Genomic DNA, 27,800 nt, shown 5'->3' with positions numbered 1-27,800 from the left:
CCTGCGGTGGCATCCGGGGGCCCCTCTTCCTGCTGGTAGCAATAGGCCTAGTGGCAGCAAGGCTCCTGATCCTAAGCAGGGGAGTTGCCTGCACAGTGGCTGCAGTCGGTGGGCAAGCAGTCTAGTCATCCAGAGCCTCATCTCATCACCCGAGCCATTGCCAAGATGATGGCTTTGGATGGCCAGCCATTCCAGATGGTGGAGAATGCTGGCTTCCACTGGCTGCTCCTACTGCTTGCCCCTGACTATAAAATCCTCTCATGCACCACCTTTAGCGGTCAGGTGGTGCCCTCTCTGTACCAGTTGTGCAGGGAGGCTGTGTCAAGGCTGCTATGCACATCAGCGCCTGACACCAGTGTACATATCACTGTGGATACGTGGGCCAGCCGCAGTGGGAGGCATGCTGCTTTCCTGTCCCTTATGGTTCACTGGGGGATGGGGCAGAAGAGCGAGGGGACATCTTCTCTGGTGGCGTGGCCAGTCCCTCCCATTCAGCAAAACACAGGTGGGCTGTGGTGCAGGTGCTGGACAGCAACAACATGGCAGATGAACTGTCAGTGGCCATGGATCACCATTCGCCAGGTGGAGTGATGGCTATCTGGGCAGCCAAACCTTCACTGAGGGTTCATGGTGACTGACAATGCTGCAAATATACCAAAGACAGCCGAGCAGATTCAGTTTGTGTCCATCATGAACGCTCTGCACCTGATTGTGCAGGATGCGCTTGGTCCTTCTTGGGCTGCGACCAGGCAAGACATCTCCACCGAAGGCACTGGGTGACGTCCTGATTCTGCCATGGCTGCTCTTGTGGAGAACTGCCACAATATAGCAGCTTACTTCTATCAGAATGAAAAGGTTAGGCGGATGCTCAGAGAGTGGCAGCTTGAGCTGGGCCGACCTGAACACCTGATCCCTCAGGATGTTCCGACCCAGGGGAACTCCACTTTTCTCTTGCTCCACTACCTACTGGAGCAAGAGCCAGCCATCCATGCCTTGACAAGGAGGTGTGGCTTGGAAGTGTGTGACCTATCCAACCAGGAATGGGTGCTTATTTCTGAGATTGTTTTGGCACACATTCTTGGTTGCCACAAACAACTTGTGTGCCAAGATAGTAACGCTGAGCCAGGCTTTGCCTGCTGCTCTTCTCAAGAAGACAATGGGCGGGCTCTAGACCACACTGACCACTAAGGAAGCAATCACCTTCATAGGTCAGCGGAGGACTGGAGTGGTGGATCGCTCAGGACACCCTTGGGTGTATTGGCAGCAAAGTGGTCACCCCTGACCAGCTGCCCAAGTGGAGGGTCCTCCTGGTCAAAGAGGTTAGGTGAGCAGAGGAGAGGAAGCTGGGGCACGACCAGAAGGAGGGTGATGGAGTGCCTAATGCTAGTGCACTGTCCACACCTAGCAGCAGCATCACCACCACTTCTCGGTACAGCAGTGTGGTGTCCCTGACAGGGCCAAGTGAGTTGGTAGTTCCACCTCCGCATTCCACTCAGTGGTTCACAGAGGTTCCTTGGTGAAGGAGTGCCAGGGCTATGGGAGGAGCCCATGGAGCCCTGAAGCAGTGCTGAGCAGTGTGTTCTGCAGACCTGCAGGATCTAGTGGCAGGTTGGGAGATTGAACTGATCCAGTTTGGGGCAACACATCACTAAGTCTGGCTGGACTTGGTGGCGGTTGCCGGACAGTTGCTCTCGTGCCCACCAAGCAGTGTACCATGCAAGAGAGTGTCCTCCATGGCCAGGGAATGGTGACACCCCATCAGACATGCTTGGATGCTGACTTTGTGGAGCAGCTGGTCTTCTTGAAGACCAGCCTCCCCCTGCTGGGCTATCCCGAGCTAGCCATGAAGGGTGAGTGACACATGGTCATCCCCACCCACTGCAACACCACTGGCAGTTTTGCCCCACCCTGGCCAACCCCCAAAGCAGATGTGTCACAGTCTGCCTGTTAGTGCTGCTGACACACACAGACACTCATGCACACCACTGCCATGGCCGATGATGAGCTGGTGCCCTGACCTATGTGTCAAGCTGTCAGCCAGGGCTCAGCATCAATCTCAGGCCATAGTGTTATCCAGATGCATGCATGCAGGCAAGGAGGGATGTAAACTGGAAAAGAAGAGAAGAAAGAAGAGTTATTCTCATGGTAAAAGAATAACTCATGGTCATGTTGTAAACTGCCCAGAGATGTAACTTTTGGGTGGTATAAAATATGTTAAATAAATAAGTAAGTAAGTCTGGAAGCTTTGTTTCTTGTTAGATCATTAGTCCATCAGGCCATGACTGCTCTGTCCTCCTATCTCTCTGTGGCAGGATTTATTTTTTAGTTTTATCAGCACTGAGTAAGTATAATATGCTTCCTGTGCAATCTCTGCTATAACTATCTGGTGTTGCTGGATCTCAGATTGACAAAGGAAGAACTTGGGTGGCTGCCTGAGTTGTGGTTTGTTTTGTTTGTGACATAGTTTTGTGGTGAGAAATGGGCAGTGGCAGTCTCTCTCTCTCTCTCTCTCTCCTTGGTGAATGCTGTGAGATAAGCTCCATGTATGGCCTTGAGACCAACTTGTGCTTCACTCATTGCTCTAGTCTGCTTTGCAGTCTCCTGAAGATGTTGCTCTAGCTGAGCTTTTGACTATGCTCACTGCTGTTAAGGGTGGTCCTGTACTGTGGCAGCTGTTGCAATATTGAAGTAAAGAGTCATAATTGTTTGTGAGAGAGCCAAATGCCAGGGATGTTACTGCAGCACAGGCACTGTGGCAGGCTGTGGATTTTGGGTCAGTGATTCTTTTTTGGCCATTTTTAGACTGTTTTTGAAAAAAGTGTGTGTTCTGTGTAGGGAGGGACAGATTCTTTTTACTGTGTGCTTCTAACCTACAGTGTTTTTCAAGGCAGGGTTGCAAAGTTGTGCGCTCTGCTTGTTCCAGCCATAGGGAACAGTGGGTAACTTGAAACACCCCACTATTCCCCATGGGTAGCTCCTTGGGAAACACCGAAACCATAAAAGAAATGCGTAGGTGGGCAATTTTAAACAAAAATTTAACCTCTTCCCATAGGATCCTAAGGAGGTTTTGGGGAAATGTTAAGGGGGAAAAAATTAAAAATCACCCACTTGCCCATTTGTTTTGTGTGTTGGGTGGTAGGTAGCACCTATCATGGCACTTTGGTGTCCCTAGGAGCTACCCATGGGGAATAATTAGGTGTTTCGAGACCCCCATTGTTCCCTATGGCTGAAACATACAAAACGAACTCAAAACGTTTCGATGAAATGTTTCAAGGATTTTGTGTTTCATTTCGAGCTAGAACTGAAATCCACAATCTGTTTCATGCAGCCCCCTAGCAGTGGCCAATGAGGACTTTAATCCTTTGCTCAGAACCAGAAGGGAGCAAACTTTGCTTCCATATCTGAGAGTACTATGGAGGCATTTCCATCATGGGCATGCAGCAGGAGGACATTTCTGCTTGAACAAGCTGAATTTCTGCCTGTTGTGCAGCTATTGGAAAGGTTAATCATATGTATGCAAAAATTTCTAAGCCCCCAGAAAGCTCACCAAAAGATTTAGATTCAATAGATATTTGGATCAGAAATAACACAAAGTTTTGAGTTTTAAAAATAAAGCATTTTCCCCTAGCCTTACAAAAGCAAGCTACTAGGGACACAACACTATCTTCTGTTGGGTCTGAACTGCCATGGCTATAAAAGTATTGCTTCACAGCAAGCTGGCTGCCTCTGGTGCTAGGCGCAAAAATGACAGTTGTAATCAAAAAAGTTTCCTATCTACATGGTAATTTCTGTCTATTGGTAGTGACAAGAGGCTCCCAGCAGGCGTACATTCCTACAGCGGAGCTGGGCTTAGATAGGCCACAGGAAGAGGCTGCAGTTTTATTTCAAGCTGGCTAATGTAGTCAAAAAGGTTAGTTCTGTCACCGCAAACTGAACTATACCATTTCCTAATTAAATTAATTCAAGTAAGCTCCTCATACATTGGAAGAAAGGGCATAACTATTCCAGGTGAAGACGTACAGTGAAGTAACGCTTCCAGCTAGAATCATGCCAGGAAAGAATTAACAAGAAAAGGTGGGAGCTCAATCCTACTGGGAGTCTGCCTTTATCTGGTACTGCATCAGAAAGTTTCTGTTTATATTTCAGCTTCTTGATTAATGCAGCACAGTGTCCAACAGATGAACCTTAAGATTTCACTGGTTTATAGTTTTGAGGAAGATCTGACTGCTCAGCCACCATACCTTTGGAATATAAAGTAAACAGTAAGGCGCATTCAATATTTCAGAGTTCTTTGCTCCTCAAGGGTAAAATCTTGTTAGGAAATGGTAAAATACTCTTTGTGTGTTAAGGTTAAATTATTTATTTATTTATTTACATTTTATATCCCGCTCTTCCTCCAAAGAGCCCAGAGCGGTGTACTACATACGTAGGTTTCTCCTCACAACAACCCTGTGAAGTAGGTTAGGCTGAGAGAGAAGTGACTGGCCCTGAGTCACCCAGAAAGTATCATGGCTGAATGGGGATTTGAACTTGGGTCTTCCCGTACACTTCTGTAACTAACAGAAAAAGAAGCAAGTTTCTGGAGGCTTCTTGTTGATCATTGGACTGGGAAGTCTGGCTGGAAGCTGGTGCATTTTTCTCTCAGACCATGTATACAACAGGCTTATAAAGCAAGTATTTTTACAGACAATACCTTTCCCTCAGCAGATTACCTCTAACATCTGTGGAAGGGCTTTAATAACTCATGGAGTTGTTAAGGTACTTGAACTGAAACCTCCAAGGAGTCAGACAGTAATCTAAAACAGAAATGGATCTGCTGAAAGCAGCAGTTTTCACCAATGGGAGTTTTGCCATTGAATTTATAAAAGCAGGATTGAACCCCTAGAGTATAACTGCTCTCGTGCCTTGCAGGGAGAGGAGGTTGAAGGAGGAAGAGCAGGGGAAGAAAACAATGAAACCTGATAGGTTCCATCTTTTCCAAATAACCCTTCCCTCAATTTCTAATGTGGAGATTATTATGTATTGTGAGGAGAAGGCCAGACAGAGGGTTCAAATTGGCAACTTGAACACAAGAGATTCCACAGCAACTGGCAGCAGGTAACAATGTGAACTGGGCTGGAAAACTGAAAGTACAATGCTTGAAAGCACTTCCTAGGGCAGGGATGCACAACTCAAATACCCTAGTGGGCCAGAACCAACCATAATTTGGTGTGTGTGTGTGTGGGTCAAGGTAAATGTTCGTCTCATTAATGATTACATTAAAATTAATTATTAAATATAAATGAAAGTAGTTATTAGTTACCACAGCATGAAGAGAGAAGAGGAAGCTGCCTGCTAGCAATCTTTCATCCTCCTCCTCCCTTGTGTACTTTCAAAGCTTGAGAAGGTTAATCTTGAAAGACGGCTGACAGTCCTTGGGGCCATCAAAAAAGTCCTTGCGGGCCGGATTTGGCCCCCTGGCCTTACGTTGTACAGACCTGTCTTAGGATCAGGAAGGCCAATACAGTACAGATTCATTTGTTTAAATGTGTGTTACCAGGCTTCTGGAAGCAAAAGGCTGGATTCAGCAGCCACTTCCCCACTCACAAGCCTAAGTTCAAGTTCAAAATAAGTATTTTATTTAAAAGTGGGAAAAGGTGGGGTAATTTGAATTTCTAACTATTTATATTGAGAAAAGCGAAACAATGATATACAGGCTTAAAGGCTTAGTTCAACCTTTCGGGTCAACTCTTGACTCCATGAGGGGTCATGATGTTCTGTTCTGCTAGGGCCCAATGGACGTGTTGTCCCCGTAGAGTTACAGTTCATTTGATGTGTGCATGTCAGGGATTCTGGGGGCTAGCTGGTCTTTCCAATGTTGGTTTTAAGGAGGTGCTGGGATCCTCGTTGGCCTGCTAAAAACGCCGCTCAAGAGTGTGTTCTCCAGATCCATGGGATAACTTCTCAGAAAACAGTGAGATCTCTCTAGCTCACACAGGACAAGTTGCTCAGACAGACAGTACTTCAGCTCAGGTCAGAAGGCAGCACCCCAGTCACCACCACCACCTCAGCATCCCCCAAGGGAGCACACTCTTAGCTGTCTTTCCCAATCCTCTCAAAGCTTACTCCCTCCCTTTAAGGGGAGCCAGCCAAGTCTCCTATGCCCCTGTTGCTAGGCAACCACATACAGAGCCTCTTGACAACAAATCTTCCTCTCCCCCTTCACAAATGGTAGCAAATTTAAATTAGATGTGTTATTTCTTGAAGGCTAATACTTCTAAATTAAAAATAACTGCATGGGTTGCTCTGGGGTTGAATTAAAGGCACTTGGGATGCCAAAGAACCAATTGGACCTGGCTGTCTTGTTAAAAAAAAACCCCAGCCTCGTGCAATCCGTGCATGAGGAGAAGCTTGGTCTTGGATGGTGCTCAACATTCATTGATGTCAGCTCCACTAGAGGTTCTAGAGGTCTGCTTCCTCACTATAATGAGGGTGGGGGCTGGGGAAATGCGCTCTTTAGAAGAGCTACTAAGATCTTCTCTTAGTAGCAAATAGATGTAATGTTGGAATGCTAGCGATACAGGGGAGAGTGTAGCTACAGTTAAGGGGAGACCAATGTCCCTGGGCCTCTGAGGGAGGGAGGCTCTACTGCAGGCCTGCTCAACTCTGGCCCTCCTGAAGATATTGGCCTACAATTCCCATAATCCCTGGCTATTGGCCACTGTGACTGGGGATTATGGGAGTTGTAGTTCAAAAAAATAGCTGGGCCTCTCAAGTTGAGCAGGCCTGCTCTACTGCCTGGATGTCAACTTGCTCTTTGCGCTCCCCCCCGCCCGCCCCCATGCCTCTCCGAAGAAGGTGGTTGGGGCCAGGGGTCTTCTCCACTGTTTGTCCCAGGGGCCACTCCAACCTTGCTACGCCTCCTGAGCAAAGGGCTCAATACAGGGGCAGAGTTATATGTGGCACATAAGATAATTAAAAACATCTGGACTGAGAGAGTATCCTCGCCTTAAAACAGTGAACTATATCTGTTTACTATAACAGGCAGCCTGCAAAAGCAGAAATTTCTCTGCATTTCCTATTTTTAAAAAACCCTTTCCTTTCTTCATTATAATTGTCTTGAAGGTGTTGAGTGCTTAAGAGGGGAGGAACTTAGATAGGCCTGCCAATTTTGAGGGTCCATCTTTCCTATTTGTCTTACGGATGCTGAAATGCCCTGGGAGGAGGGACTTCTGTGGTTCCCTGGGAAGTAAAGGACAGGCCAGTTAGGATATGAGAGGAGCTTGCTTATGCCTCAGTGAAGCTACTGTTGGAACCCTGATTTCCATAAGAGGGCAAATAGAGGCATGTGATGCCAGTTTGGTAAGTAGGAGGGCTTACCTGGGCGTTGGTGCTGAAAGATTGGGTGATTCTGACATGAAGACACTTCCAAATGACTCTGGCAAAGGCTATCTAATGTATATACTGATATTTATACTGAACTTTCCCCTGGCTTGTTGTATACTGTGGATGAGATAGAGCAGAGATTCTCAACTTTGGGTTCCCAGATATTATTGGACTTCAACTCCCATAATCCCCAGCTGAAGTGGCCTTTGGTTGGGGATTATGGGAGTTGAAGTCCAGTAACATCTGGGGACCCAACATTGAGAATCCCTGGGATAGAGTCTGTGTTGATCTGCATTAACCCTTTCTAGTTAGGCAAGGAGAAACACCTTTTAAAATAGAGGCTCTCTTATATTTAGCGGGGGGAGAGGAACTGTTCCTATTCATCTCAGAATTGCATCTCCCAGTGGAAACTCCCCACTGGTTGTTGCTGGTGTCTTCCTTGTGTTTCTTACAAATTGGTTGTAAGCCTCTTTGGGTCAATGAATCATTTTCTCATTATTTTTCCGATTCCTTCTGCTATATAAACCAATTTGTGAATTGGTTGAAAAACAGCATATAACTATTCCTAATCATAATAATTTGGGGACAGAGGCTGACTTATGAATGGGACAATTCTCTCTCTCTCTCTCAATTTAAACAACAAACAGAATGAATTTGGTGCTGAATGCTGTCTCGATGATGTAATAATTCCCAAATTAATTTTAGTTCAGAGATGTTAGCTTTTGTTCTAAACTGTTTTCTCCAATGGAGGTATCAAGAAGTTCCAAAATATTCCTCACAGCCTACACCATGATATGGCCATCTGCTTAATAAAACTAAGCTGTGTGTCTTTAGAATGCTGAAGACTGCCAAAAGCACATGCCAAAAAAAGATTGTGTAGCATCTGTGCTAAAATTAAGCAGGTGTTTTTGGACTCTGCAGCATCAGAAGCATCCTCCATTAACACTTAAATACAAATCCTTGAAACCATCTCCTTAAGAACGTAAGAACAGCCCTGCTGGCTCAGGCCCAAGGCCCATCTAGTCCAGCATCCCGTTACTCACAGTGGCCCACTCTGATGGGATCAGAGAAATGCTCCTTGTTTCTCTTATCCCATTGATGTTAATGGCAACATTGTAACTGCTTTCGGTTGATTTTGTTTTGTATCCTGAATCTGTTTAGGAATACAGTTGAGGATCTGGTTCATATAAATATAAAAAGAACATCACTGTTTTCTCCAGGCTTGATTATTATGTGCTTGATCTGGTAGATGAATGTCTGAACTGACTTAACTGAAAAGTAGCATATGGGAGATGATTTGAAAGTTCCAGCTGTGATGTTCGATCTCATCTGAGATAGTCAGCTCAGGTAAGTGACTGCTGGATGTTCAGTTAACAGGGAGGATCAGGGAATTGTGGAACAGCTCTAGAACATATGGCTCTGGAGTCAGCTTCTTTGATCTCCTAAATATGCCTCCCTGATGGTAAGATGGTTTCTGCAGTGCAAGTATCCATGTTCCAGATTCCAGATACTTGGATTGGTGTTTCAGATGCAGAGATCTCTATGGAGTTGTACGGTATAGCTCTGCCTCTGAGATCCCAGGCATTCAAGCAGTGTGAGCTGCCATCTATAAAAGAGCAGCTGACCCAAAGAAAGAGGATTTGATACTTGACTGTTCCTCTAAATCCAATCCAGATAGAGGATTGGAGGCTCCTCAAATAAGGAACTAGAATCCACAGAACTCCATCATGTCTCCAGTTGCCCAAGGTCTTTCCTTCTCGGTAAGGTCCCAGGAGAGAAGACAGAGGGCAAAATTGGAAACTGCCCAAGGATGGCAGAGTGTCAGGGAGCTGCCCAGTCAAACTATTATTCACTTATGTCTTTGTCAGAGGAATTTCCATTATTCTTGGGAGTTTGTACTGGCACTTGTCCCAGGTCCTGCCTTGTGGCTTGCTTGACCTAGGTTTAGCTATTTGGAACTTAGATACCTCCTGTGGGACTCCTGCCACAGGTGACATCCTTCAGATCTCATTCAGCAACTTGTGGGCTCATGGCTGTGCCAGAGCAGCACACAAAGATTTTTTTGTTTAAACAAGATTTTGTAATAAAAAATAAAGAAAAGCAGGAACCTGAATGAACAGGAATGCAAGAGAACAACAAGAACAGGAGGCGGGGTGCTTTTGTTAGAGGCTGCAACTTGGAGGTATTTCTTCCAGCAAAATATAATCAAGAGACATTGCAAGGATAAGGGCAAAAGAAATTCCAAAAATGATTCCATGCAATTTTATAGAAATAGTAAACTATCCCATAAAAAGGCAACACAAATGTTTAATTTACTTCTCTTGTATTTAATGACTTAAAAAATAAAATGAAGAAACACTCCACTGATATTGTTGGCCCAGAACAGTTCATCTCAGTGCATGTTAAGGACAGCAAAGTAACCATGACATGGGAAATGGCATACAGTCTACCCCCAACAAGGTGATCTTAAGAAAGAAGCAAATGAAAATAATGTGTTTGATACAGCACAAGCAAACAAGATTGACAGCATTTTTGTTGTATCCAGTTAGGCTATCAACTAGGAATGGGGGAGCTAGGCTGGAGCTAGTAAGACCTTGCCTGAAACCTTATCACTTATTTGAGGGAACCCCAAGGTCAGTTTTAAAAACAAAGAAAAATTGCCCATATGGGTTTCATGGAGGAATCCATCAAAGCAGATGAGATGATGGCTTTCACTGGACTGGATGTGTGATCTTTGAGGCCTCACAAAGATTTTCCACAAGCAGAAATGAGAAGCACAGAGGTCATTTATCTCTCCATCTAATCTCATGCCACTGGGATATTGTGAGGACAATGTGGGATCTCATTTGCATTGTCCTGAGCTCCTTTGGGGAAGGGTGAAATGGATACAAACGTGACAAATAAACCCAAACATACATACAGACAAGCATGGTAGGACTAGCAGTAAGAGAACATTGTCAGTTCAGATAAAAAGGTAATTGATACCAAGGCCTTAGCACATCAAATCAGTATGAAATAACATAGTGTTAAATGGCACAGATCATAGTTGGTTGAGGCCATTCACAAGAAACTCTAACTTTTTAATTGTCTTTTTTGTTGGAATCCCGAAGAGCTGATAATTTGATAACCAGCTTCCCATTTCAAAGGTCAATATTCTGTACAGAGTCCCTTTTAAGGACAGGCGGCAATATATTTATCTAATTAGATTTCTAGCCCACCTCTTCTTGAAGGATTGGGGCAGGTAACAATAAAAGAAAAGTTGCAAAAAGTACAGAACAGATGGGGAAAGCATGGAAAATGTTAAAACCCCTGCACTTGAACTGAGGATGGGTTGCCTGGTAAAATGGGTTCCACAAAAAGAAATCATCCCTCTGACTTAGCGCACAGTCCATCACTACTCTGCAGCTCCCAGGCATTTGAATGGCGCTTGCCCAAGAGACCTTGCTAGCAGATTGTGCGCTTTGTCCACAAAAATCACAACTTATTGTGCAGGGTGACTTTTTTGTGCAGCTTCAGAACCCCCCTTGCTTACTAGAATAAACCTCCTAATGTTCTCTCATTACTAGTTTTCAGAGCTGTAACTTCCTGCACCAAGCTCACATGGTATGAAAGAGCAAAGCATTCTCATTTCCCTCTTACATTTCTTAATATAATATATATGTTTATAAGAAATGGGATGTGGCACATAAGCAAACTCTTTGTGGTTTCATATGAAAATAAATACTTTCCCCCCCAGTTAAGGATCATTTTCATTCATTGTCATACATTTCTGAGATCATGTACCTTCATTTCCATGTTCACTAAAAGCATTCTTTTTGGCCATTGCAGTTTACCATTCACTTTTTGATGCACACACAGACACACAGTCACACGCACTCTTTCCACTTCTAAAACTTCTTTACCATCACTAATGCACTCTTGTACAACAATGAACAATAAAGACACCTTTCATTTTCCTTGTTTACTAGCTATTGAGCTCTCTCTGTGCTCCTTAATAAGCCTGGCTTTTATGAAGAAGACATTCCTTTAGAGCACCTAAGGTTTTTGTTTTTTTGACAGAAGAAAATGTCTTCCTCTTAAAAAATAAAGCATAAACAGTCCTACTTCTTGCGCTTAAGAAATATGTATATATAATATGTTTATATAGTTATACGTATAGCTTTTATTTATTACCAAACCTTCAGTTTGCAGTTGTTGATATTCATTTATATATTTTAAATTTTTTAAAATGCCTTTCTCTTTAAAAAAGATGATTATTGGAAATTAAAAGGGTGCATTTCTAGAACTTTCTTCATATGATGCAGAAGTCCTTTGAATGGTGGCAGTCAAGACGGTATTCCCCATCTAATATAAAGACCAGAAAGCACTGGCCCTTTGAAAGGAGGGTGTGAAAGAAACACAATGGGAGTTGCAACACAGATAATTAGAATGGAAAACATCACATGAGCTGGAAAAATATTTTCAGTTTTTTCTTTAGGGGAAAAATGGAAATCCCTCCCCACAAAATCCCAAGGATATTGGTGTTCACTGTGTTTAGTTAATAAGATGCTAGTGCACTACAGTAACCAGATGTGTATCATCATCCATGGGGTCATACTCTGCCTTAAAAGAGGCGAGGAAGTCATCTGGCCAGAACACCAAGAGAATGGTCAAATGTAGGCTTATTAAATTGCATCCCAGATGTTTCATTCATGAATTTAACTGCAGGGTGGTGATAATGGAAAGTCTACTTCAAACCATAAATCCCAAGAGTGGCTGGGGCTCCAGGTATAAGATCACCCTGAGAGCGTCCTTTTATGAGCAGGTTATTAAGTAGCCACAGAATCATCCATATTGCAGTCTGGACTTCCTAGTCAAGAAGAATCACCAGAATCCTTTCCCCACTCCTCTATTTTTTTTTTTAAGAGCAAAGTCAACCCATGAGGATAATGCTTGTAAGACTTCGAGTGGCATCTTAACACATCGAAGTTTTCTCAAATGCACCAAAACAAGTGAGAACAGCAAATTATTTACATCAATTCACTTCCATAAAAAAAGAAACCTTTCTTTCCTTCTATAAATGGAACACCTTATCATGTTTTTTAAAAAAGAAACTTGTGCTGGTTTTCTCTTGCTCTTGTTTTCCACACCGCAGACATTTTCCTTGTGTTGGTTTATTTATCTTTTATAAATGATGATATTTTCCATTCTCTGCAGTGTCAAAAGCTTTAAGTTACTTACACAAAGAGAATTGCCATATTCAAAATATACAGGTTACATACACTATTGTTAGAGGTCTTTTCTTTCTTTCTTTCTTTTCTTTCTGGTAGCCCAGGTAGGTGATCAGATTGCTACATGCTCTAGCCTTCAATGGTAGTTTTCCTGAATGTGTGTATGTGTGTGTTGTGTTTGCATTTAAGATACAACAATCTCATACTGTAACTCTAAAATAAAGTGAAAAAGTGAGTCTTTTGATTGAAATTGTTTATGCAATGTAAAAAAAAATGTAGCATTTTCAACTCCATCTCTGATGCTGGCTCGAGGTTTGGATGTGTGTTGATTAGTTTTCAGCCCCCTTTGGGAGTGCTAAAAAGAAAAACAAATCAAGGAAGATTGACCACCCCCAATTTTTAAAAAAAGAAAACCAAATATTCACCCAAATTATTTATATGACTTCCATCTTAATACATGACATTTTGTAAGGCGGAGGAAGGAACAAAGTTGAGTTCAGCAGCAACAAATGTGAACTTGGAAAACTGCTGAAGTTTTTTATTTGACTGGATGGGATTAATGGCTGGGTTGATGATGTTGGCTTCTATTTTTTTAAACTTTTATTATGATAGTTTTGCCCTTCTTAAAGCCCAGTTGTCCTTCAGTCTGGGCAGTTATGGAATCTTGATTGATAGCTGTCACTCTTGGTTTGACAACGTATTGAGGACTGGTGTCCAATGAGGTAACAAAGGAGGGAATCCCTCCCTTCTGATTGGATCATCTCTCCACGGCTTAGAACCCTTTGATGTAGCAATAGGCCTCCAGCGTGGCAAACAAAATGTACAGTAGCCACAAGCTCACAAAGAGCAAAGTTGTGGCAAGTCTGCACCCTTTGGGGCCTCCTAGTTCCCCTCCAAGGTGAGGCTGTCTTCGGTACAGCAGGACACTGATGCAGACAAAAGCAAAAATGGTGAACAGCGTTACGGAGAAGGCAAGAGTGCCTGCTGTCACGTGGAACTCCTGTCCCTGGTAAGCCCAGTAGATGGCGGCCACTGACCATGCCAGTCCAATGCCCAAGAAGACGTTGACAGCATTGCTGCCTGTGACATTGCCGATGGAAGCATCTGCGTACACATCTTGGACAGCGGCTGCTTTGCTAGCAAAAGTGTCTGAAAGGGAGAGAAGAAACTAGGGCATGAGTAACACTGGATCAGTTCTTCCCAGTCTAGGAAGACAGTAATGTTCACTTAGGACAACATATAACATAGGTACTGGAAAATGGAGATACCTTTTTGGGGTGCAAGGAAAGAAGTTAGAAACTTAGGCTAAGTTCACACTGTGGTGGTAACTCTGGGACTGTACCACTTTCAACTGCAGGTGATGGTTCACAGACTGCAGGTGACTGCTCTCTTCAGAGATTTTTTTTAGAAGTAGAAAACTTGTATGTCAGGGAAAAGACGCGGCTAGATTCCTTTCCCCCGATATGCTAGTTTTCTATATGAATTGAATTTTTGTGTGTGGAGGAGCATTGGGTCATATCAGCCCATCTACAGTCTGAACTGAGAACATTCTAGGAACAGGTTGACCTCTCAGAGAGCACTAGCCTAAGTGACAATTCACATGACCAGTACCTGAAGATGTAATTGTCATGATCAGCTTATCACCTCACTTCCCATTTTGGGCAACATATTCACATAATAAGAAACCTCTGCTTGTGATTATCATACTATTAACTGGTTTTTGTTTGTTGTAAGTTGTTTGGATAGAAAGTCTTGGAAATTCACTTTCTAGTATCTATTAATTTTAAAATTTCTCTCTTGCAGAACTGGCACACATAATTGTGTCCTACTGTAATTTTTATGGCAACACAACAGGGAAAAAAAAATCCCCTTTATATATACACTGTTCAAAAGCAACATTTAAAAACAGAGTTCCTGGAGGTCCTCCCTTTGTGGGCCCTGTGGTAGATTTTTGAACTCCTCTTCGCACATGCCATTTTGCCTACATAGAGCAAAAATATGTACACCACTGTGGACCATTCCATGTGTGGAAATTCTGTTTTATTATATACATTTGGAGAACACAGCACACATTTAATTCCAAATATGTATACATGTCAAAAAATTAGAAATACAGGCTCACATACTGTTCAGTCAGTGAGCCACCAATCAGGCACGTTTGCTGTTTCTGAGCCCCTTTAAACCCAGCCAGCATACGAGGGTGGGGAGGCTTCCAGTGGAAGAAGCAGTAAGAGTGTGAGATGCACTCCTTAGTAGCCATGGAGTCTCCCCACCTTGGCAAGCTGCATCAGCAGAGTTTAAAGGGGTTTGGAAGCAGTGAGCATGCCTGTCACTTAGATCGGCAGCTTACTGCATAGTATGCAGGCCACAATTTTAAGGCGGTGTGCTGGTGTGTACAAGATATCTGTCTTTACCAGTGTACTCCTGTATAGGGATAATATGTGTAACATGTTTCTGAGACTGCTGCTCCTTCTGGCCTGAACACTGCCATATTTGTGTCATCACTGAAGATGCACTTAGAGGAAGTAAATGCAGGGCCATGGTAATTGAACACTGGCAAGGAATATTACTGCTTGAATTGTATCTAAGGACACAGTAAAGAGCAACTGGCCATTTTCTCATAAGCCTCCTCACCTGGAACTGAAGTACCAAAGGCCACAAAGACAACAGCAGTCACTGAGTCCTTGAGACCAATAGTGCAACCAAAATGAGAAGCTAAGTCTCCAATGACGGCGGTGAGCATGCCAATGATTAGGATGGACACAATAAAGCAAGCCCAGCCGTTGCAGTACTCAGTGGGTGGGACGCAGGCAAAGAGCACCTTCCAGAAGACGGTCAGGAAGTGCATGACATAGTCAAAGCAGGAGGGCAGCCGCTCCTCACCGGACTCATCCTCATCTTCGTCACCTGCTGCAGGGAACAGAAAATGGAAAACCCAAGATCAGTGGGCTCTGTGTAAGGCAAAGATCCCAACCTGCGTGATATCTGGTTGACTACAGTCATAGGAGTCATGTCATTACTCACCCTCATTACAGCAGAATATCCCATGAATCTCTTATTTTTATTTATTTTATTTATTTATTTTACATTTTATATCCCGCTCTTCCTCCAAGGAGCCCAGAGCGGTGTACTACATACTTAGGTTTCTCCTCACAACAACCCTGTGAAGTAGGTTAGGCTGAGAGAGAAGTGACTGGCCCAGAGTCACCCAGCTAGTTTTATGGCTGAAAGGGGATTTGAACTCAGGTCTCCCTGGTCCTAGTCCAGCACTCTAGCCACGACACCATGCTGGCTACAGCCAACTAAGCTTAATTCTTATTTTTGAAAAGAAAGATGGATGCATTTGGAAAGAAAAGCTCAAGCCAGGCAATGACAACATCTGTATTATAGACTTTTGGATCTATTCACAGAGAGCTCAGGGAGACAGCCTTATGGGAAGGAAAGAGCTGTCAGAGCCTGGCTTTCAGTGACAGCTGTTAACAATTTGGAGAGACATGTCAACCAAATACCTAGCGTCCACTGCCAAGGGGACAAAGAGAAATCCATGATTTGCGTCTCAGTGCTCCTTGCTTTTGAAAATGCACATTGGATAAATAGGCCATAAACAGATATTAATCACTCCTTCCCTTGCTCATTGTCGATTTCCACTCCCACCCCCCACACACTCACCAACCTGCTGGACTACTAGCAGCCATTACTGTTCTGCTTCAAAAACCTTAAAATGTCAATAGGTACCTACTTGGGTTTAGCACAACAGCAGCAGTTCCCTGCAGCATTGTCTAATGAATTCTGGATGGGTGCCAGTATCTAATACCAGCATCTGACTCAAGCCCAGGCAGTACCATATCCAGGCTGATGATTTGGCCCACTACAATATGCTTCTTCTTCCCTGATCTCCTTTTGCTTTCTAGGTAGTTATAAGCAGGGATCCACACATTTAGGCTTAGCTCACTAGCTAGCCATTATTGCAGTCATCACTAATCCGCTCTCTTCCCTCGGATCCTTTTCTAGCATACAGGTCTGTCATTTGCACTGGGATATAAGGAGAGAAGAAGAAGTGGAGGCCCTCTCTTACTGCTCAAAAAGGATTTCTTCTGTTTCTTACCTTCTCAAACATGGCAATGGAACTGAGACCTCTGGCGAGGAGATCTGTGTGGTGCTGGATGTCCTGCTCACCAGAGGGCTGGGGGCACTCAACATTGGTGAGCTGGCAAGTGGAGTTGTAGATGCCTGTTCATGAGAACCTCTGAAATCATCTTAGCCACCACTTTAGATTTGGCTTTTTAAAAGCCAAATTTTGGGTTACAGCCCATTTGACTCATGAGTATACCCCTTAGGTTCTGGCCACACTGATTTAGATCGCATGGAGTTATATCATGGGCATCCAGGGATAGGTGGGGTTAGAGGTGGTATTCCCACCCCACCCCACCCCAGGAAACATCCATTACTGTGGATGCCCATGATTTCGATGGATCTTGACCTAAAAGCTTTGGGTCTCCTCACTTCCAGGGTTATCTTCCTCCATGACCCCTGTTGCCTGGTCCTTCTCATTGGGCCTTGCTATCCAGAAGAGCTGGTCTTGTGGTAGCAAGCATGACTTTTCCCCTTAGCTAAGCAGAGTCCACCCTGGTTGCATATGAAAGGGAGACTAGAAGTTTGAGCACTGTAAGATATTCCCCTCAGGGGATGGAGCTGCTCTGGGAAGAGCATCTTGGTTCCAAGTTCCCTCCGTGGCTTCTCCAAGATAGGGCTGAGAGAGATTCCTGCCTGCGACCTTGGAGAAGCCACTGCCTGAAGACAACACTGAGTTAGATAGACCAATGGTCTGACTCAGTATATGGCAGCTTCCTATGTTCCTATCCTAGTTTCTTATGTGCAACAACTTCATTACTGGACAATTAACTGCTTCCCTCTCGCCATGTGGAAAATAGCCCCTGAGTTCCTCTCTGATATTAGCCTTTTCCATTGATTTGTATTATTCCAGATCTGCTTGGCCTCTGCCTGACCCAAAGAAGGTACATGAAGACTGTATCTTGCTATGAATAAGTGGATTATGATCCCTGACAGCCAGAATATTCAGATACAGATGACCTTTAGAAACACAGAAGTAGCAGAGTGGTTACATTGGGTAGCATGCTTAGGGAAAGCCAGCAGATAGACTCTCTTCAAGGCTGACCAGAGGAAAGAAGTCTCTTTGCAATCAGAGATTTTCATTAGTGCTGAAAGAATAAATCTCAGTTAGCTTCAATGGGCTTCTTTGGGGTTCTGGAAGGAGAGCAGGGGAAAACTGGTAAAGACAGCACTGGGGTTCCCTGTGTCCTATAATGCCATCAGGATACTTGAAAGTGGGTCAGCAACATGAGAAGTGTCTCTTAATGTCCTTAACTTTGTTCTTGTATGAGCACCCAGAGGATATGACCATATTTATTACCATAGCAACAGAGACAGCATTGAGAAAATGGGGAAGGCCAGCCAGGCATTTTTATTCGTCTTTTCTCAGAAAAAAGCAAGCAAGCATTTGAAACTGAAGGGTACTAAAACACGCCCCCCCCCAAACAACAACAACCCACCACTCCTACTTTCCTGTACAACATGACTGTAATACTACATCACCCAGTCCCGTGTCTTCACAGACAGACATGGAACGATTTAACACCCATTGATGGTGTAACACATGTGGGTTTATTTTACGAAACTCAAATGCCATTATTCCAATGGTAATGTATTTGGAAGGGAAGGCTCCACTAGTTTTGGGCCCCTGGGTATGCACCAGGAGGTGTGCGGTAGCTCCCCGCTGACCCTGCTTTGTGGCCTGTGTGCTCTGCACACATTGGTTCAATTAGAAATCTGCCCCTGACTGCCCAGTTTAGGGATGGACAGGTTTTGCTCTCTCTGCAGTATCGATCAGCTCCAGAAGAGTAAATGGGACCCATTCATTTATGTGGGAGAAAGTAAAAAAGTGCACCTGGAGGCACCACTGAGTGGAGGCAAAGCCTGCTCTAGGCCCTTGGGTTCTATTTTTCTGCTTCCTGTCCAGGGTTGCAAAAAAATAGGGCCTATCAAGCACCAGTAAGTACATGGCTGTTAGGTTGCTTTCAGGGTGTGTGTGTGTGTGTAGGGTGATGGTGATGGTTACAATTTGTGCCAGCCTGTTCTACAGTGGGTGGGAAAGTTTGGAGAGGTGGATGTAATCTTTAAGTTTGGCTTTGGGGCAGTTACTGTATATATACCCTGTACTAACTACTCCTTTACAGAAGGTCTATTTAGACATTATTTTGCATGAGTGTGTAGGTGTCTGTACACTTGCACATGTTTTTGTGTGAATGACTATACCCGTGTTCATTTTAAAAGTGATCCTGAGTCCAGGTCTGTAAAATGCATGGTAGAGACAGGAATGCTATACCTGTGTTCAACATAAGATGTGAATCACTGTACCTGTGTAGACATGTATGAGTGTTGAACATAATTCAGGAACAGGGCTACTAACAGACTTAAAATACAAAGCCAGTGTGGCGTAGTGGTTAGAGTGTTAGACTAGGACTGGGAAGACTTGAGTTCAAATCCTCATTCAGCCATGATACCTGCTGGGTGACTCTGGGCCTGTCACTTCTCTCTGTCTAACCTACCTCACAGGGTTGTTGTGAGGAGAAACATAACTATGTGCACTGCTCTGGGCTCCTTGGAGGAAGAGTGGGATATAAATGAATGAATGAATGAAAAATATTCGGCCTGTGAAAGGATGACACTGCCTATGCTCATGATCTTTTAATCATGCCACCTTCACTGTTGCTCTTCTACCCAATCACTTTGATAGCTTGTGTTGTGGCTCAGGCCACTCATATTGGACCAGAACTCATAGCCCAGTGGGCAAGGGTGAGGCTTGTGTCTCTGCCAGCAATTCCATTGAGAGATACCCTGTTGCAAGGAATCACTGAACACTGAGTGAAATTATTAATTCCTAGGAGACAAGCTGGAAGCTAATCCTATACTTCCTCTGACAGAATGTTTACCATGTTGATGTCTCCTATATTGTTTTGCCTTAGTCAAATGCACTGATTAACTAGTCTCAAACATATATCCTCTTGCTGTTACTTTGGAATGTGTTTAGAATAACACACTAGGTGGATGTATACAAGGAGTAATTTAATTGCTGTTTCACACATATAGCTTAGTTTCTTCCTTCTTAAACAACCCCTTTGACTTTTTAATGTTTTTGGAGAAAGAGGCACCAGGAGCCTGTCTCTTAGGCAAAGACAGACCAACAGCTTAAGAAATGCAGATGTTTTGAGAACAGAGGAACAAATTGCTTCATGACAACAAAAAGACAGTATGCAGAGGATGCTGCTCTGAACTGAAGTCTAACAAAAAAACCCCAACAATTTTGTCATGAGAAGGAAGTTTTATGGCAAGAGTGACTGATACTTTTGAGATCCATGATGGAAATTGCGATCTTGAAAGAACTCCTAGTGCAGATCTATTTATTTATTTATTTTATTTTTACATTTCTATACTGCCTTTTGTTAAATGAAAACCCCAAGACGGTTTACAAAAATTAAAACGTACAATAAAAGCAGTAAAAACATCAAGCTAAAAACATATAAACAAGCATAAAAACATGACAACAGATAACAGATAGGCTTCAGCTGCTATAAAAAGGGGTCTTTCAGACATGACCAGTCAGCAAGCTTTTTCTAACCAGCAGACCTTTGCTCAAGAGCGATCCCCAGGGTTAGCTACACAAGGCTGCGGGGCTGAAGCAGGAATTCTATCCATGGATAGGAACTGTCTGTGACTTCTGCTGTGAAAGGAGTCAAGACTACCCAGCCACGGCTCTCGCTCGCGCTCTCTCTCTCTCTCTCCCTCCCTTGCTCTGAGCATCTACCACTAGCCTTCTGGACTGCCTGAAGCCTGCATTACTCCCAAGCCTCGTGCCCTAGCAATGAACAAATCCTGTGAAGCCTTCTTTGTGAACCTGGTGAGATGCCTATTCAACAAACAGCTCAGCCTGCTCCCCCTTCCCTCCTCCCTACTAATCACTGCCACCCCATTCCTAAGCTCTCCCTTCTTTCTTCTTTCTCTGTTTCTCTCTAAATGTTTTATTAGGATTTGTTAGACAGCTGTAATGACTGATTGCACATGCACGCCAACACATTTGATAGCTAAGGCACATTGCACTACACTTTGAATCGGAAACTTGTTTAATTTGGATGACCTGTTTGAATTTTATCCGGATGAGCAACTTTCTATAGTAAAGCCCATTGAACTTTCTGAGTGTGACTTCCTCTGTCTCTGTTTGCACAACCAGATCCTACATGGTCATCATCTCAAAGAACCAATTCAGTTTATGTATGATGTAACTTTCCCTCTTTCCCTCTGGGCATATACCGAGTGTGATACCAGGTGTAGCTCACAACACTTGCATTTGTGAATAGCTATTTCACAGGGCAAATATCATAGACATAACTTGGATATCTCCTCTAACACAATGCTCTACTCTTGATGACTGGCAAATGAATGTGTGATCTGATCAGTTATCAAAAGTAGCACAGTCAAGTTAGAGCAATTAAATTTAATTGATTTTAATTAGAATTAATTTTAATAAGTTTAATAATTTGTTGTATATGGTTTTAATTTTGTTTTATCTGTTTTAATCTGTGATTTTTAATGTTAAAATTTGTACATCACCTAGAGATGTACATATCAGGTGGTATAAAAATATGATAATTAAAATAAAATAAAATAAATAAATGATGTACATACATGTGTGATGGAGGCCAGAGTCTCTATTTACACAGCCATTTCTAACAGCTAGGACATCTGGCTGCTCTTCTGAAGTCCTTCAATGCAATGGAAATTGATTACCTTTTAAAGAGGCTTCTCACATGAAAAGTTGGGATTTCATGGTGAAATGCAGATGAAATAAGTGATCTGTTTTATCTTGAAGGATATATTTGCTTGTTCTTTGTCCTTTTTGAGCAATGTTACATGACTGAGCAGTAATATCAGCAGATTGTACCTACATGGACTGCATGCTTTCTACCTGAGTGTCACTCATCCACGGTACAGGTACTGGCAGTTGGCTGCCTTGTATTAAGAAATGAGGACATAAATGAGGACATAGTCCTTAGGACCAAGAGTTGCAGAAAGTGGCAGTCTGTAACTCCCCCAAACAAAGCACCACCTCAGCAACCCTCTAATAAAGCTATGGCTGGAAGTGTCGAAAAAGGGCTGAGGCAAAGACTTCTCTGCACAGAAAGAATGTATGGCCCATCCTACATCCTGCAGTGTGTATCCTCTCACGTCTCACTTGCTGTCCTTCAGCAAACTTATGAATGACAAGGTTTCTTTGTGGCTCACACCCTTGTGTGCAACCCCAGCAGAAGCAGTTCACAGCTGTTCATGCCTGTAAGCTGGCTGGAAATTACAGCTTTCTCCAGGAGGGATGCAAGGCTCCACGGCTAAGGTGCACCACAAAACATCTTGCAGTGGTGTGCAGAGCTTCAAAAGGAAAGCAACTATTTGGTTCTAATCATGTTATTTGCTGTCTCCCCTATTGTTTGCACAATGTTCTGATTTTTTAAAAAGGTCTCTAATTGTGTGTGATCTGCTCATTCAAAATCCTAACCACAAAAGTAAATGATTTTTAAGTACACCTAATGACTGAGAACTAAGCTGGGAAACATTTCCACAGGCTCATATGGATATTAGCTACCAGAGTCTAACTGAAACCAAGAAGCGTTAAGTGGTCTAACTTCATGGTTGAATGAATAAATATTAGGGCTGCAAGATTTAATCAGCAGATTAATCAATGAAAGTTTTAGTTGATTAATCAGTGGGGACCCATTTTAATAAGAAGGGCTAATTTTAATCAGTGGGGCTGAGCATTAAGGGAACAACTTCTTAGATTTTTGAACCTCTTTTGGTTCTGGCATGTTACTGTGATAGGAAATGAAGAAAAAGAATATGTGAAAAACAGCCTTTTCATCAATGACTGATAACCTGCAATTTATTTGACAAAGAAAAGCTATCTCACACTTCCTTCAGTATCAAAAAAATGGAACCTTTCTGAGGCTTTGATAATAATCTGATTTATTAAAATATCATCACTTAGTAAAAAGGCAGTTTTTAATTTACTAAAATTCCCTTATAATAGCTTGATAGCCTAATAAACACCTATTCAATCTTCACTGGGTGTATGAAAAAGAGAGTAAAGCACAAGCCAAACAAAACTCACATGAAAAGGGGCCAATTAGGAAAGGTGCAGCCCTCTGAGGAGGGTTTCTTCAGGCAAGAGTGGTGATTAAGGTTTTTATCTCTGTGGCAGATGCCTTGCTTGAGTCACAGACATTAGCCCTGTCTCACCTGCACTGACAGTAATTGCTTCCATGAACTGGTCCCGCCAGGAATGTGTTCCTACAACCAATGCCAGATTTGTCTTCTTGATGAGTTTGTCCACGGTACTCTGTTAATGACAGGAACACACAGAAAGCAGGCTTAAAACAGGCTTTCTATTGTGAGAATAAACTTGAAAATTATTTATTTGACTGACTGACTGACTGATTGATATACTGCCCCTCCAAAAATGGCTCAGGGCGGTTAAAATCAAACTGAATCAATTAAACAATTAAAATCATTTAAACATTAAAAACATTAACATTAAAATCATTTAAAACCAGCATTAAAGATTTAAACCATAAATCTAATTAAAAGCCTGGATGAATATGCCTTTTTAAAAGTGCCTTTTAAAAAGTTGCCAGAGATGGGGAGGCTCTTATTTCAACAGGGAGTGCATTCCAAAGTCCAGGGGCAGCAACAGAGAAGGCCCATTCCCGAGTAGCCGCCAAACAAGTTGGCGGCAACTGCAGGTGAACCTCTCTAGATGATCTCAATAGGCGGTGGGGTCTCATGGTGAAGAAGACATTCTCTTAAATCTGCCTCTACACCCCACCCGCCAAACCAAAATAAAAGGAGGTGTGGAGGGAGCTACTGGTTGAATCAGTGGGACAACTGACCACTTAGTTTAGGGGGTTTTCTGCTTGGGACTTTGCCCTAGTACTCTCTGCTCCCTTCTTGTTTGCTCCCTGTAAACACCTTTCATAAAGCAGTGGGGGGAAAGAAAACAATTCAATTCAAATATTAATTTTACTATAATGATATTAGAATATATCTGTGATGTATTTTAAAGTGCTATTGCAAACACGATTGACCACACAGACCGAAGCTTATTGGTACCAGACCACAGCATTTATTATCGCCTCTTCCTTCATGTGGATTTGTAATGAACAAGCATAATATTGAACACTTTATGGTGACATATTTTGCCTTCTGCTTCAATTTAAAACTTATATTTGACTGTCTTGAACAGATTTGTTTATCTCCCAGGCTTCTAAAAATTAACTCACTTTCAACGCTATTCAACAGAGTATTCTAAATTTGCACTTCTGATATTAATTAATGGTGACAACTTTTTAATTGTACATGACCATATAATATTTGGGTGCAGCTAGGCCAAGTTGGCTTCCATTGTATGACTTGGGACTGGCTGACTATTTTTAGTAGCCACATGTCAGGAGAGGGTTGCTATTTTGTGTTATCACAGTAGTTAATGTGGATCCTGTCCCCTACGTCATCACCTCCAGTTTCTCCTTTCAGTGTCTTCTCTCCCCCCACCCCCATAGCTTACATTCTCCTCTGTTTCCTACAGTGGCTTTTTTTTTTCATATGCTGTCCTTTTCTCTCTCCCTGCCTTCCTTCTCCTTTGGGCCCCTGCTGTTAACCCCTCTGCCTCCTCTGGTTAGTCCCTTTCCTGTATTTCCTTCTCTCACTTTCTCCCGAAAAGCCTTGGTGCATAGCACTGACCTTGAATTCATATGACTCTTCAATGATAACCTCCAGTTTGGGATGTTCGCCCAGTATTGGCTTCCCCATCTCTGCAATCCTCTTGGCTTCCTCCTCTTCCATTGTCAGCTTCCTTTCTGCCACTTCTGTGGAAAAAAGTGTCAACATGCAGAGAATGTCCTCCACACTCTTAATATAAGGTAGAGGACATTGGATAGAAGAGCTGGATTGGGCAGAGTGGAAGCTGTTCACCAATGGCCTCCTTTATAAGTGCCACATATCAAGCTTCATGAATGCAATGGCAGGATGGATTAAAAGTGCAGCTCCTGAAAGAAGTGGGGACGTGGGAATTACCATGTAAATAATTTACCTGAAGCAGCCAGACAGTGAGCAAGAAATAGATGCAAAGCCAGCTGACCAATTTTTCTGCCTGCTGATACTTTTTTGATACTTTAAAAAAAAGTATGATGTGATCAAAAGGGAACTATGCTGTCTAAAAGGGAAGATAGTGCAATTCACTCCAAGCCTATGACATTTGGGGGGGGCAAACTTCAAAAATGTTGCCAGTTGAAAATGTTGGAACTAACTGTTTTGTTGTTTAGAGTTTATGGGCTCCAAGCATTCATACTGATGGGATCTTTGTCCACCCAGAGCATTTTCTACAGTTCAGCCTCAAAAGCTCTGATGTGAGTCATACCCCTAGGCAGCAGTGGAGTATGTTAGTTGGGCACGACTCACACCACCTTCCCCAGTTCTTCTTTAACCATTGAGGCGAAAACATCTAGAACAGGGATTGCCAACCTTGAGTACCTAGTTGTTGTTAGACTATAGTTCCCATCAGTTTTATCTGGGGACCCCAAGTTGGGAACTTCTGATTTAGAGGAACTTTCTCTTACTTCTAACCAAGTGGACTCCGCCTCATACATCAAGATATTTTATTTTTCTTCTTTTCTTCTCTATCTCCATATTTCTTCTTTCTATGTTGCAACTGATTTTTCTTCACCTCCACTCTTCCCACCCTTTTGCTGCTGAATTCCAGAAGCAGCCGCAGACTTATGGGTCTTGCACCACCTTCAAAAAATGACTCGTGAAAGCTTGTGAAAACTTCCAGCTACTGACAGTACTTGTCAGTACTGACTACAGACTTGTGAAAACTGCCAACTACTGAAGGCAATTGGTGCCTTCTCTGCCTTGAAGAAGAACACAAAGCAGAATCCTGTATTCACTGTGAATGCTTCACCAAGGAGGCATTTCACAATTGTTTGTCCATACTTCATGCCACCCCTGGAAGACAGCATTTCAGGCCTCAGCAGTTCAGGCTTGCCAAGGTTCATGTACTAGTTCAGCACTGAACCACTTCAGACAAGATCTGAACTGGTTCAGTGCTGTGCAGAGGGGATAGAGAGTGGGATCTTTAAAAAAGAGGAGAGCAGATCCTTACTTTCTCTCTGCCGCTGCATGTAGCTTCCTGCTGCAATGGTGCTGCCCCCCAAAACTCACACACAGCACTGGCACATGTATACAGACCACATGCTGACTGGCACACACCATACTGACCATGCAAATGGCACCCATGCATGCACAGACAAGCATGTGTATGCTGGTGCTGCGCACAGATTCTTGGAGGCAGTGTCATCGCAGCAGGAAGCTGCATGTGGGGGTGGAGAGCAGGTAAGGACCTGCTCTCTTCTTTTTTAAAGATCCCGTTTACAGCTCTGCTCCCCGTGGCGCCAAATCAGTGCCAAACCAGTGCATGAACCTCAGTTCGTGCACATCTCTAGCCTCTATCTGATGAAACTCCAAGGGCTAGTGCCAAATCCCCTTCCTTTGTTTCAGCTTCTTCTGCAGTTTCCATGGCCTATCTTATGAAATCGTAACATGTGGATAACATATACCATCAACTGGCACCCAGAACTAACTTGGATTTGAACCCCCTTCATTACTACCATTACCTTCAGTTGGGGCATTCCTATTCCTGAACTCTGCTAGAGTGCCTCACAGGCTCAATCACACAGCATTTTCAAACACTACACCCTGAAGCATGATCCTGGGCTGAAGATGCCTTTGGCAGAGCTACTACTTATTCAACTGGGGATGCTGCAACCCTCCTCTTTCCAGCTAAGGAAGCTTGCTAGTCTCCCATCTGTGTGAATGTACAGAGACCACAAAGAACTAGAAGAGTAGGAGTAATAGTAGTAGTAGGCTGCTTACCTGGATTTCAAGTGGTCATCTGTGTAATCCATTACAAATCATTGTAATTATCATTATAATTATCATTGTAATGGATTTTGAGTGGTTATCTGTGCAGTCACACAATCCTCCCTCCTCCCTTCTGTAGCACTTTCTTTTCTTGTTGCCTTCTGGGCACTCCACTGTCTATTTGAACTAGGGACGGCAACACAGGTCATGTCCAACAGGACATGCACGATCACTCCACAGGGGCATGACTCGCACTAAAAGTCTTGAGGTTGAGCTCTAGAAGGTTTCAACAGATGTTCTGCATAGGCACATCCATGTGACTGCTCAGATGGTCACCTGAAGAACATCAGTTACAGGTAAGCAACCTGTTGTTTTTAGTAGTATATTTGTATTGTAAATTTTCTTAGGCCACAATCCAGCACAGAATTAGGCACATCTAAGCCACTGAACTAGCAATTTTAAGTGGCATCTGGTATTTTAATTACAGCATTTCTGTAAATCACTTTGAAGGCTTTTTAAAATAAAAAGCCTTCAAAGTGACTAATACATTTATTAAATATACATAGTCAATCTCATGAGTTCCTCTGTTGTCATAATCATCACATTTCCCTGTAACCAACATAATTGGTTGCTTTGGCACAAAAAAGATCTTATTAATGAGAGCAAAAATTTTGCCATAGGGCCACTGTTTATATAGTGGTCCCATTTTCTTGTAACGTGTAGTCCCATTTTCATTAAACTGGTAGCTAGGGGTGTGCAAAGGACCACCAGCAGTGCTTCAGTTTGTATTGGAACTGAATTCAAACCAAACAGCTGGTCCGCAAATCGGTTCATTAGAACCGGCGGTTCGGTTCGTGCACATGAACCGTGTCAACCACAAGATGTGGTGACAGCCAACAATAGGGGTGAGTCCGAACCGGTCCGGCGGCCATTCTAAAGAATGGCTGAACTGCCGGACCAGTTCGGCTCTTGCTGGTCCGGGTCCGGGTGGGGGGTATTGCTTTAAGGGCGGGAGGGCTTGCTTACCCCTCCCGCCTCTTTGCCCCCTCCAGCGCCCGTATTTAACAGACAAACGGGGCACTGGAAACCAGCCGCCCCCGCCACCGCCCCCCCCCCGCCGCGAGCAGATTTACCCTTTAAAACTGCCAATACCCCTGCCGTCGCCCGCCAGCCCTCCCTCCCTCCCTC

The 27,800-nt window shown here is 43.4% G+C and overlaps 1 protein-coding gene across 9 annotated transcripts in view; it reads right to left on the bottom strand.

Moving 5' to 3' along the window:
• Positions 1–9,671: 9,671 nt before the first annotated feature.
• The window catches only part of SLC8A3 (solute carrier family 8 member A3), a 268,007-nt gene continuing 249,878 nt past the window's right edge, over positions 9,672–27,800 (bottom strand). For 7 of the 9 annotated variants that reach the window (XM_053257215.1, XM_053257243.1, XM_053257229.1 and 4 more), the window contains 4 exons: positions 24,435–24,559; positions 22,938–23,037; positions 15,210–15,485; positions 9,672–13,724 (listed from right to left, as the gene is read on the bottom strand). In XM_053257215.1, coding sequence (XP_053113190.1) covers positions 13,348–13,724; positions 15,210–15,485; positions 22,938–23,037; positions 24,435–24,559 — 878 coding nt within the window. In that variant the 3' untranslated portion in view covers positions 9,672–13,347. The remainder of the gene's footprint in view (positions 13,725–15,209; positions 15,486–22,937; positions 23,038–24,434; positions 24,560–27,800) is intronic. The other 2 variants (XM_053257249.1, XM_053257280.1) reach the window with 1 other exon arrangement.

Source organism: Hemicordylus capensis, chromosome 1, assembly GCF_027244095.1.
Source record: "Hemicordylus capensis ecotype Gifberg chromosome 1, rHemCap1.1.pri, whole genome shotgun sequence".
Classification (NCBI taxonomy): Eukaryota; Metazoa; Chordata; class Lepidosauria; order Squamata; family Cordylidae; genus Hemicordylus; species Hemicordylus capensis.
This window is presented reverse-complemented; position numbering and strand designations above follow the sequence as displayed.